Source organism: Myodes glareolus, chromosome 10 (genome assembly GCF_982192425.1).
Source record: "Myodes glareolus chromosome 10, mMyoGla1.1, whole genome shotgun sequence".
Classification (NCBI taxonomy): Eukaryota; Metazoa; Chordata; class Mammalia; order Rodentia; family Cricetidae; genus Myodes; species Myodes glareolus.
In genome coordinates, this window is record NC_142035.1 from 65,938,694 (window position 1) to 65,951,282 (window position 12,589).

Sequence of the window (12,589 nt, forward strand, 5' to 3'; positions counted from 1 at the left end):
GTAAAAAAAATACAAGAGACACACACACACCCAAAAAATCCATAAAACACAAAATTGGAAACCATAATATACAAGCAAAAGATCAGTAAGATTTTTTTCAATGTCCAAGCAAAGCAACATGAAGCAAAAAATATCTTGGAAACGCCATTGAGTTTGTTTTGTGTTGGCCACCTACTGCTGGGTATGAAGCCTTCCCTTCAGCATGGTTTATATACCTAGAGAGACTCCATTGGAAAAAAACCAAAGTTTTCCTTTGCTAGTGATTGCCAATTGCAGACAGCCTCTTGATTAGGGATGGGAGCTCCTGTTCTCTTCCCCCTCTTAGTGCTGGGACCCCATCTGAATTGACCTGTGCATGCCTCATGACAGATACCTTTACAATGTGCATTTCTGTGACCCAGCCCTGGGGCGAATATATTTTCTCTAAGGTAGCTAAGCTTTTCAGGATACCTGGTGACAGAACAAATCACTTTTATTTTCTCTCATCCTCCAAAACTTGAATGCCAGATTATTTAGAAGTCAGGAAATGACTGTTTCCAGTTAAATTCTTTTACTGTCCAAATCACCAGCTTACCCTGGAAGGTACCAAAGGCCACAGTGGTTCATGAGATGGAATCGGTCCTGGATTCGGAGCTTTTATCCTGCTTACTATGATGCTGAAGAAGGGATTGAACCCCTCTGACCCTCAGCTTTTCTATTCTGACCTTATAAGTTTGTTGTGAAGAAATCACCATGAGATCAGTATTCAGGAAATGGTGGTCTGTGTTGTTGTTGTAAAATGTGCTAATAATGATGAATGTCATGGTGTAAACAAAATGCCTTATTGCACAGTGAGAGATCTATGACCATCTTCATCGTTGGTTTCAAGTTCTTTGAGGAATATGTAATTATTAAAAGTCTGTGACCTCTCCCTCCTCCTTACCTTCTGCTTCTCACAGTAGCTGACCCCACGGTTGAGAAGGTCAGCATAGACAAGATTCGATTCTTCCGGGTAGAGCGGTCATATGCAGTAAAGTCTGGAAAATGGTACTTTGAATTCGAAGTGGTAACCGGAGGAGATATGCGTGTGGGCTGGGCCAGGCCAGGCTGTCGTCCTGACATTGAATTGGGGGCTGATGACCAAGCCTTTGTGTTTGAAGGCAGCAGGGTGAGTCTGCTCAGTAGCTACTCTCCATCATTACAAAGTTAGTTTTCCAGAATTTTCCTTGGAGGCTGGAATTACTGGGAGTCTGGGTCTTAGGCTTCAGAGAGGATAGCCACCACCATTGGATAATAGACATTGATTGAATATTTCATGGTGATTGCTTCTTTGTTTTTGATTCCGGAAAAGGGGAAGATGATATCCCACATCCTTTTAGTAATCTACCCTTCCCCACAAGATGGCTGGCTATGCTCCAGAGGTAACCCACTTAACTCTATAAAGCTGATATATTGAGACACTTTCATGTGTTCTAGAAAAAAATGTGTTTAATGTCAAGGCTGACTATGAACTAGTACACTCAGGTCACCTTGTCTCATGACGCTGTGTGTCTCATTTTCATTCGGCTGTAAGATAGACCCCTGCTCCTGACCTCCTTATAGAGATCATCTGCCACTAGACATTAGGAGATCCTGCTGCTGTGGCCATATCTCCAGATTCTGGGATTCTTGGGCTTTTTTTTTCTTCTTCTTCTTCTTCTCTAAGACTGTGGTCCTGTTTTGCAGGGTCAGCGGTGGCATCAAGGTAGCGGGTATTTTGGACGAACTTGGCAGCCAGGAGATGTGGTTGGGTGTATGATTAACTTGGATGATGCTTCTATGATCTTCACACTGAATGGGGAGCTACTGATCACCAACAAAGGCTCTGAACTTGCCTTTGCTGACTATGAGATTGAGAACGGTAAATCCACCACCCCACCCTCCCTTACCCTGTGCGGTTGAAGGAAAACCCAGGCGAGTTGCTGGAGCTCCCCAGCATTCTAGTGAGAGTACACTATACTTTACATGCTCAGAATTCTGAGAGAGATGGCCATCCCTTATCCTGAAATTTCCGAAGAATCAGACAAATAATGGTGATAGTCAGCATGTGCTTGTAAATATGAATTTTGTAGTCAAGCTAATTCCATGCCCTGTGCCTTGACATTTTAAGATTCCCCAGGCTTGCTTTTAGTACAATGGAAATGCTAATTGTATATGGTGGAATGTCCTTGGCAGGAGAGAGAAAAAAAATCAGTGGATTAAAGAGTTATCCTTTTATTCTGATTTGAATTGTCATTCTGCATGTTTGTGTAATTGAACTTGATGCTTTGATGAGAATCATTGGAACACAAAAGCTAGATTTAGCTGTTCCCTTGAATGAAATATAATTTATTTTGAAATTCAAACACACTGTGAAACCAAAGCAGAGTTGCGCTTATGATTGGCCATAGATGGAGGACAATAAGCACAATGCTTCCAGTGTCGCAAAGGAGCAGTTCTAGCTTATTATTTTCCTGTCTGCATGAACAAGATGCACACAGATTGCTGGCATATGAAGAAAGAGCACTGGACTGCAGACGGGCAGGCTTGCTTCTTTTAAACTGTACAACTCCTAGGGAGACTGCTTGACCACTCTGAGGTTTACATTCTTTGTCTTCCAAAGTAAAAGGACAGATGGAAGAAATTCCATTATTCTTCCGGATATGAAATTCTGACAGTGACATAGCACAGCACTGTGCACACCCCTGTGCTGTGTGCTGTGCTTCACGCAGCTTCCTCAGTTCAGATCGGAAGGCTGCTGCTCTGAGGCTGGAGACAAGAGCCCTCATCATACACCTGCCTCCTTGGGACATCTTAGCCCCCTCGCATCTCGTTTCCCCCTCTGTAAATGACTAGGACTCCTTGTAGCACAGAAGTTCTGAGAGGTTATGAAAACAGAGTCGGTCTCCAAAACACTAGGGATATGTACGTGCATGAGCAGGAGAACAAAAACATAAAAAGCAATATTCATGTGGTAGAAATGTTCATTTCTTACAGAGTGTTTTAGCTTTATAAAGATGTACCTTTTTTGGTTTTTTTAGAGACAGGGCTTCTCTATAGCTTTGGGGTCTGGAAGATGTACTTTTTACAGACACCTGTTGTCTGCAGTGTGCATGTCCAACTGAACCATTCAAGAGGTTTCCAGCCTAATATTGGGGGAAATAGAGAGGTTGCAGCTGAGCCTGTTTTCCTAGCCAAAAAGGAATCACTAAATCCAGGTGGAGGTCATAATTTAATGCCTTTTAACAGATTTAAAATCCATTTTGAAGGAAGTCCTGGTTGGAGAGCTAAGTGGGAAGATGTGGTATTGGCATCAGAATAAATGGCGGCTGTGCAGCCTTGGATACAAATGGGAGGGAACACAGCAGAAGATATCAGTGCAGTGTAGGGGAGCCATCCCAGGGTCCCACCGTGTGCAGTGCTGTATCGCTGAGTTCGGGAAGATAACGAGGCAATCCAGGTGTTTCCCCAAAGAAAAATAGGAAAAGTCCGTAGACCAACACTTTTTTCCTGGCTTTACTACTGTGTGACCTAGAAGGGGACTATGTATCTACCTGTCTTTGGTTTATTTATAAGAAAGATGAAAATCTTCTCTGACTGGCAGTGTTGAGAGCTGTGTGAAGTTTGTATAGCTTTGCATCAAGTATAAAGCCTTGATGTTTAAGGTACATCCCACCTTGTTAAAAATGCAAGAGTCTCAGCCCCACAGCAGACTCAAAGCCTGCATCCTGCCCAGAGACTCTGGTGGTATATATATATATATATATATATATATATATATATATATATATATGTATATATGCCTTACATTCTGAGAAACAGTAGTCTAACACAGGCGCAAAGGCAAGTGGTGGCAGTGCAGAAAAGCTCCCTTCTAATTGTGGAGTAAGTAAGATGAAAATAGGAAAGGTGACTAATAATGCAGAACATAAGTTATAAACGGCAAGTGACTAATGCAGAGTGAAAAAAATCTCGCTCGAGTGGCATCTGAATTGAATGTTGAATAAAGAATCCAGAATGAAATAAGTCAAAGGAGAAGTGTAACCCCACCAAGATGCAAGGTGGTTAGTGTTGTAGTAGCAGGGAGCTTCAGGAAGGGTTGGAACCCTAAGAAGGTAGGGTTTTATATATGGGGTGGATAAATGATAGAGCTGGCAATGCAGATGAGGTGTATGTCACGGCCTTATGTGTCAAGACTCAGCCTTCTCATGCTAGAAATCCGTGTCTAATTGAAGCCGAACACCCGCCCCTGTACTTCACCTTGTAGAATGTGCACACTCCAGTATTTGCGCAGAGAGATGCTGTGAAAGAGAGAACTATTTGAGAGTAGCTCATCTTTCAAAAAGTATCTGTGCTGTGATGAAAGAGATGCCTTTATTCTGCAGGGACATGATCTGACCTTCAGAATAACAAATTCTATTATTAGCAAGCTGTCTGATAATAGGCTTGTACTGTAATATGTTTGTGCATTATACTGTAGTATTGTATCTGCTTTAATAATACAGAGACAAGATAATTGGAAGGCTCTTTCAGCCCTGCGATAGCGCAGGAGTTGGTGGAGGGATGGTTGAAAGGAAGCTGATGTGTCATGCTTTAATAACAGCAGCCAGAGGCCAGTGATAATCATACCTCATCTACTTGTTCAGTGCAAAATGTGGAACGCAGCGGCAGAGCTTGCCTTGACTTTCAAGAGAACCATCTGTTGAAACAAAACATATAATGCTTTGTAATCGCTTAAGGCACAATGCCTTGTGTACTGACACACTCTTCCGGTCACCAGTGTATCATCCTAGATCCAAGATCCTCAGTCAGAATTGTTTGGTCTTCTGGAGAAAGAATAAGAACAACCATTGCAGGGTGTAGCTCGTCCTTTGTCTCAGCAGAGTGTTGCATTCATCATTGTCTCTGTCCTCTCCTGCATCTCAAATGGCAAGCTCTTATCTGTTTCATTGTTTCCTGGCCCCTGGCCTAGACCATCATAGCTCTTAATATTGTCACAGCCTCAGCTATCTGGAAGCTCAGAAGCTTCCAAAGTAGAACTTACAGTTAGTCTTCACATTTCCTTCACTTAAATGAAAGAGGGAAAATCCTGAAGATCCTGCCAGACCTTGGGATGAGACATCTGGAATTGGCTTTGGGGTGTGTCGTCCTCTGAGGAACATCCTGCCTCTTGCTGCAGCTTTGGAGTTTACGGGGAAAGCCTTCCGTGATGTTCCTGCCCATTGGTCTGTCTAAGTCTAAAAAGATCCTAGGACTCTGCTAACAGCTACGAGGTAGAAAATAAAGCTTATTTGATGGAGGTGCCCCTGCTATCTGTGCCCTTGTGCCAAAGGGTCTTGTTAATATTCTCTCTCTGGATGGAGGCTGTGCTGAGAAACTGGATGTTGCCTCTAGTTTCCTGAGTATGCTATGCATGCTCCAGCCTTCCCAGTTCGTCTCTGAATTCCATCTTGAGGCTTAGCAGTAAATAAAATCATAAGCACATGCCATGGTTGACATTCAGAGAAATATCCCCCAGGAATGGCCCAAGGTCATCTAACCACCTCTCTGCAAGATTTTTTTTTCTGCCACACTGTTATTGATATTCCTCTTATCTGGCTGCAGATTAAAACAAATGGCAATCTATCATCATTTGGATTTCCCAGATAATCGATTTTTTTCTAACCACCTGGGATTTAAAAAACAAAAAAACAAAGCTCTCCTCTTAATCACAGAACTAGTATGAGATACTATGCACATGACACCAAGTTTACCAGAACCTGGGATCTTCTGAAAACTTTAAGTTCATGCTTTCTTCTCTTTCCTTTTCTGAGATGGCCATTCTGTATACATGGATTGATTTAATTCCATTTGTGTGCAATTTTGAACCTCTTCAAAGTTGTCTGCATATTTGCATCTATTTGTTGAGTGTAAGGAAATAGCAGAGGGAGATGGTATCTTTGCTCCCTTTATTTACCTTTCTTCCTATAGCTCCAGTCTCATTTGGACTACAGGTTATTTGATCTCTGTGTGTAGTGACAGTTCTAGTTTGTGACAATAAAAAAAAAAACTGTGCTAATGGTAATGTCACATGGCCTTGCCAAGTGGGTTCTGTTATTCATATAAACTCCAGAGAGTCACGTGGGTCCCTGTGTACAGGCAGACATGTTCCTCTAAGGGGCCTGGAGGGCCTGTTGACTGTATCTTCAATAGCCTAATCTAGAGGCAAAACAGTGAGCTATATGATTCAGCATCATTTGCAGAGGGAAGGAATATCTGGCCATAAAGCAAATTAGTTTAGAATAGAACTGTAAAGAGTTACCCTGGTTTCCACCTTTATTTGCTCTGGAGACCATATTGTCTACATAGTAATGTTGCAGTTTGCCTAGAAAAAAATGAACAGTTATTTAATTCCCTTAGTTCTGGTTTCTTCATCCATAAAATGGACATGAAGGGGTAAATCTGTAGAGCATTAAACCCAGCATTCAGAAAGTGATTGACAATTATTGCTGTTGTAGTTTATTGCATGATTGTTGCCCCTCTCCTTTACCTATCATGCAAAACTATAAAGTTACATGAAATACTCATGCAGTGAGTTGAAAAGTTCCAAGGGTGAGATGGCCAACTGAAACCCATTGGATGGATGGAGAGAGTTGAGTAAATACAGCCAGCTATCAAATCTGCTTCTCCAAAAGACAGTGCCTCATGTACATTCATCTTTCCTCTGTGACTTCCCAGATGTCTTTTGCCTGGTTCAAGCCTTACAGTTACCATCTCTTCTATTGCATTGCTGAGCATCTGCAGCTCTTCCCCCTTAGCCCCCCAGGGGGGCCCCACTCTTACCTCCCATTGCCCTAGCATCTGGGCTGCTGTTGTCTTTGTATTTCTCCAACTGGGTTTAACTTTCCCCAGAAGAGAGGGCTCCAGTCCGCAGGGACAGTTACTCCACTCTATCACATAATGTCCTCTACCCTGGGACATGCCTCCATTTCAGTCCAGGGCATTCATCCCTGTACCATCTATTTCCTTCCATCAACTGACTGGCAGCTGGAGTGTGACTCAGAGGGTATGAGATCATTTCATACGGTAGTCCTTTCATGACCTTGGTCAAGTCTGCTGGTGCCTCAGTTCTTCAGTTCCCTCCTAGTTGAGTGCTGTCTCTTTACAATGATGAAGAACCCAAGTTCCTTGCAGCAGGTGGGCAGGGGGGTCGGGAGGCTCAATGAGAATAATAATTCTCCTACCTTTGGTTGCCAGTGGGTCTATCTCTAAGCGAAGTCACCTTTCTGCTGCTTCCCACTCAGAATTTTACACCTGCTTAGTGTCTATCCCACCATTCTACTAAAGAAGGAAGGAGAAGAAAGTTTCTAAAAGTTTCCTGGTCTCTGCTCGCATCAAGCTTGGAGTGCCTAATATCTGCGCTCTCAGATAAAAGCACCTTTTCTGGCTTGAGTTATGCTCTTTATCAGTTGGACTGAAGTACTGCCTTGTGAGGAAGGTGGTTTACATCAAAAACATTCACTCTTTTAAATTCCTTTCCTTGCCCTCCTATAAATGAGCTCCTGAGACTGGGGTACTTTCTCCTCATCCCTGAAGTCTCCTTACAACATATATCAGAGCCCCTGTGCCACTGAAGAACTGGAAAGATCTGGTAATCTTCAGTCTACTCTGTAGTCAGATTTCCAGTAACTTATTTATAAGAAGCAAGCCTAACATTGCTAGGGCAGCTTCTGATTGGCTAGTCTACTGCCTCTCTGGAGTGACATGGCCAGAGGTCCAGCCCCAATGTTTGGTGGCCATCAGAGGACTCTGTCATTCTGCCAGGAAAACATTAATGTTCTCTAGTTTTAACAATGATATTACACATATGTATTCTATATAAGTTCATATTTCTAACACCATCCAACTAGTATACAGATGACTCAGTTTTCACATATGTGACTTGATTTATATAAGAACATCATGGCATGTGGCCCCATAGCTTGTCTGGCTAAAGTGCCTACACATAATAAGAACACCGTGGCTTGGGTGATAATATATAAGTACTTACTTTACAAAGAGTGCAGTGTGGCCTTAGTACATATGAACAATATGAAAAGTTCTTACTGTTTGATATAATGCTCTCAAAATTGCTCTTTTGTTTTTCAGAAACCAAAAGATGATAATGTATTTTTGAAACATATGATTTCATGCACTAAAAATATTAATAGTAACACAATTTCTCCTAGGAGTGGCACCCGTTTTCTTTGTGGGGACCCCAGTGCCTACATGAGGCATCGGCCTCAGAGATGCTCCTTCTCTTCCTGGCCCTCTCTGCAGCTTCAGCTGCCTTCCAGCCGCCTGCCTCCCACATCCTCCCCGATTCAAGATAATTAGTGCTTTCCCTGCTTTCCTGATTTGTTGGTCTACAATTATGATTTATAAATAACCCACAAACAAGAAATCCAAACAACTTTAACTTCTGCTTTGGTCTGTTCGGAATTTCTGAATATGATCAGGTCATAGACATGAGCTCGGAGAGATGACGGTGGTGGCAGGAAGGAAGGATAGCATTTTTTTCTGGCACATGCTTGGCTCTCGTCGTCCTGCGGAGGTGAGGAAGACAGTAGACACGGAAGACGGAAACCTATAAACTAGCAGCAATATAGTTTTGCTATTCATCACTCTCAAAACAGAAAGGACCATTGAGTGGCCTTTCGTTTCACTGATGAGCAGTTGGAGGCCCAGAACAGTTGCCGTCACTTCTTTTTTATTGTCTGATTCTGTTCTTTGACAATTTCGTGTACATGCATGCATTCTGATTACACGCCCCACACAGCTCTTTTTCTCTGCCTCCCATCTTGTCAGTGACCTCTCATCCCTCAGAGTTCTTTGCCCAGGTTCTGGACTTTTGGTTTGATTTTTGTGGTCCATTTCATTTGACTAGGGTCATCTGTGTGACCATTAGATTGGAACTACCATTGGAAATCATGGGATTGCCAATAAGGACACAACTAAGGCTATAACTACCACTGCTACTGAATTTATCCACAGCAAATAGTTATTAGTGAGGGGTTAAGCCCCTTAAGTCCCACTTCCATCCATGCCTGAGTGTTGATAGGCCTATTCTTATGCAGACTTCGTGTAGACATCCACACTACTAATGAGTTTATAATTTTAGTGCTTTTCTCAGAGGATGGCATGTCACAGCCCTACTCGCTGACTTCTGGCTCTTACATTCTTTCCACCGCCACTTCCAGAATGGTTTTGGAGGGAATGGTATAAATGATAAGTGTCTTCTTTCAAGCTGAGCACTCTTCTTCCCTTACACTCCACTCTTTGAGCACTCACCAACATTCAGTGGGCAGAGAGACTTCTCTATTGAAGCATGAATAAAACTTTCCTAAATATTTAAAAGGCAGCTTGACACTATATCAGTGTAGCTGAAGAACAGCATTGAATTACCCTACTTGAACCTAAAAAAAGTTGTTCTTTTTTTTAAAAAAAAAGTTGTTCTTCCATGGGCCATGTATTTTTAACCAGGTTTACATTCCCATGAATTCCCTCCAATAGGGTAGGCCTCAAATCCAAGAGTAGAATCAATACTGCCATTTTTTAACTAATTGCAGTGTGTGTACCAAAGATCTAAAATTATTATTAAAGGAAATTGACATATTTGTTCTCTCACATAGTTGATCATTTTCTTGTTTTTGTTTACTTTATTGTTTTGCTTTATGTCTATTTTGTTTTCAGTTGTGTTTTTATTTTCTAAGACAGGATCTTACAGTGTAGTCTGACCTTGGCTCAAACTCCCTGTGTAGAGAGACTGGTCTAGATCGTTGGATCTTCCTGCCTCAACTCCCAATGACTGGGATTACAGGTGTGCCCTGCCGGGCACCATATATTTGTTGTTGTTACACAATTTGTTTCTACTTATTTTACATGTATGATATTTTCCTGCATGAGTTTTGTAAACCACTCGCATATCCTGTGCGGGCAGAGGCTGGAAGAGAGCTTTGGATAACCTGGCACTGGGATGGTTGTAAACTGCCACATAGGTGCTGGCAATCAAACCTGGGTCCTCTGGAGGAGCATCCAGTGCTCTGAACTGTTCAGCCATCTCTCTAGGCCCCAAGATCAGTTTTAAATGAGGCATAAATAATAGATTTCACTTATTTCGTATTTGTTTTACTCTTCTATCTTGAGAATATTCTTAGCTACGTGATTTTTTTTTCACAAATCAGTTTGAAAAAAATTCATTTTTCTCTCCCATATACTAAGGGTAATGCTGTGTCCAGGCAGCTTCCTGTTATTGATTTTGTGTACTAAAAAGACAGATGAAGGTTGTTTTCCATTGTGACTCATGGAACTCCCAATCCAAACAGGAAGTACAACTGTAGCTTCTCCACAGCTCCCGTCAATGGTACCTCTGCACTGAAGCCACAATCTCTATTCTACAGGGTTTGTGCCCATTTGCTCTCTGGGGCTGTCACAGATTGGCCGCATGAATCTTGGGACAGATGCCAGTACCTTCAAATTTTATACCATGTGTGGCCTCCAGGAGGGCTTTGAGCCTTTCGCGGTAAATATGAACCGAGACGTGGCAGTGTGGTTCAGCAAGCGCCTCCCAACATTCGTGAACGTGCCGAAGGATCATCCCCACATAGAGGTAACATTGCACCCTGGGTGATACCGGCAGGGCAAGTAGACCACGTCACCAAGTTCTCCCAAAGTCTCCTGTCAAAGGAAATGGCTACCTCAGTTCCTACCCTAGCTGCCTACCGACCGCTGCCTGGGGTCTTCATAGCTACAGTTGCAGGCCCTTAACTTACAATATCTTACAAGAAACAACAGCATTGTACACAAATTTTCAGACTGCTTCCCAGGCTGGGACACCAGATTATTTGTCAATATTCCTACAGTGGCATTATCATGGTACTTCAGTGTCCGGACACTTTCAACATTATTTTTTTACCAAAGTTTAACATTTTTGCTTGACATTCATACGACAAACATGTGTGTCCCTCCATGCTCATAACTTATCTTTGCGGCCTTGTTTACATTGGTACTGTTACTAGCATTTTAAGCTGTAGTGTGAGACTTCATTATGGTACTTCCACCTTTAAGAAGAGCAAAGAACTTCAGATTATAAGAAGCCAAGTTCAGGTTCTATATCTGTTTTGATATAGAATTTTCCTGTGATGAACATAGAAAGAAGAATGCTTTCAAATGGACCAACTCCGTTGCAGTGTTACTTGGGTGCAAGCCAGTGGTTTGCTCCAACCTGACTCTAAGACCCCCCCCCACCTCACCTCTAGAAGGTCTGAACCTGGCAAGCAGCAGCTCTTAATGCTCCTCCCCTGTTGATGCTCATGTTCTGGGGAAGATTGTATTTCTCCAGTTGTGGAATAACCATTATTTTAGAAGTGTAGTTCTAAATCCTGAAGGTCTCACAACCTCTCGCAAACTAACAGACTTTAGACTTGGGAAAAATAGGAGGTGTGATAGAAGGCACATGTAATTTTAGTGCTGGGGAGGCAGAGACAGGAAGATCCCTGGAGCTTTCTGGCCAGCCAGCCCAGCCTAGTTACTGAGCTCCGAGAGAAGGAGAGAATCTGTCTCTTAAGACTAATTATGACCTCCACACACAGTTGCATACATGTTCTTGTGCTTACACACACATGTGTACCCACATGAATACATACACACATACACATATGAAGAATGTAATTATTAATGTTGCTGGTTACTATTCTATAGAACCTGTGTTCCAAAGCCATGAATTGTCTCAGGATTTAGAGAAGGCTCAAGGCACATCAATTCTAAGGCTAGGACTCAAGCGTAGATAGAAACCTGTGTGGTGAAAGTATGCTCTGAGGAGCTTCTGTGGCTCTTCCTGAGTTTGGGACTGTCTGGTTCCTTTCTGTAAGATGTTCTAATGATGCCCCCTGACAATGGAAATCTTTGGTCAACTATATATGCTCTAATTTAAAAGGTCAGCATTATGTGGCCATCATATTATATCATCCTTGGTCTTGCAGTGAACCTATGGGTATGTTTTACAATACTAATTTCTCCAGCCAAGAGCAGATCCCAAGTTTCTCAACAGACAAAGCCCACATCATAAATAGCATAGCTTGCAGAATATCTTATTTTATGTTAGGTTGGTGAGAGACAGCGGGATAGGGTCAAGGTCACACCCTCCTATATGACAGGTTAAGGACTCATGCTGATGTTCCCAGGTTGTGAGGATTGATGGCACCATGGACAGCCCTCCGTGCCTCAAGGTGACCCACAAGACATTCGGCACACAGAACAGCAATGCCAACATGATCTACTGCCGCCTGAGCATGCCCGTCGAATGTCACTCCTCTTTCAGCCACAGCCCTTGTCTAGACAGTGAAGCCTTCCAGAAGAGGTGAGGGGGTGGGACAGTCCTGTAATTCTCAGAGGTACCAACTCTACCTGCTCTTAGGTTGACTTTCTGCTTGTTTTGTGCTTAAACCACAACATAAGAAGTGAGTTTATGGTGGCCTCTCTGCTTTCAGTCAGGTAAAGAAATAAGGATGTAGAGGGCTCAGGAGATAGGTCTGTCTGTAAAGTGTTTGCTGACAGCGTGAAGACCTGTGCTGGG

General features: G+C 42.6%; 1 protein-coding gene across 1 annotated transcript in view; it reads left to right on the top strand.

Annotated features, from left to right (window-relative positions):
• The window catches only part of Ryr3 (ryanodine receptor 3), a 369,298-nt gene that overhangs the window by 163,245 nt on the left and 193,464 nt on the right, over positions 1 to 12,589 (top strand). The window contains exons 27-30 of the mRNA XM_087910876.1: positions 939 to 1,147; positions 1,705 to 1,879; positions 10,416 to 10,624; positions 12,198 to 12,373. Of these exons, the coding sequence (XP_087767002.1) occupies positions 939 to 1,147; positions 1,705 to 1,879; positions 10,416 to 10,624; positions 12,198 to 12,373 (769 nt within the window). The remainder of the gene's footprint in view (positions 1 to 938; positions 1,148 to 1,704; positions 1,880 to 10,415; positions 10,625 to 12,197; positions 12,374 to 12,589) is intronic.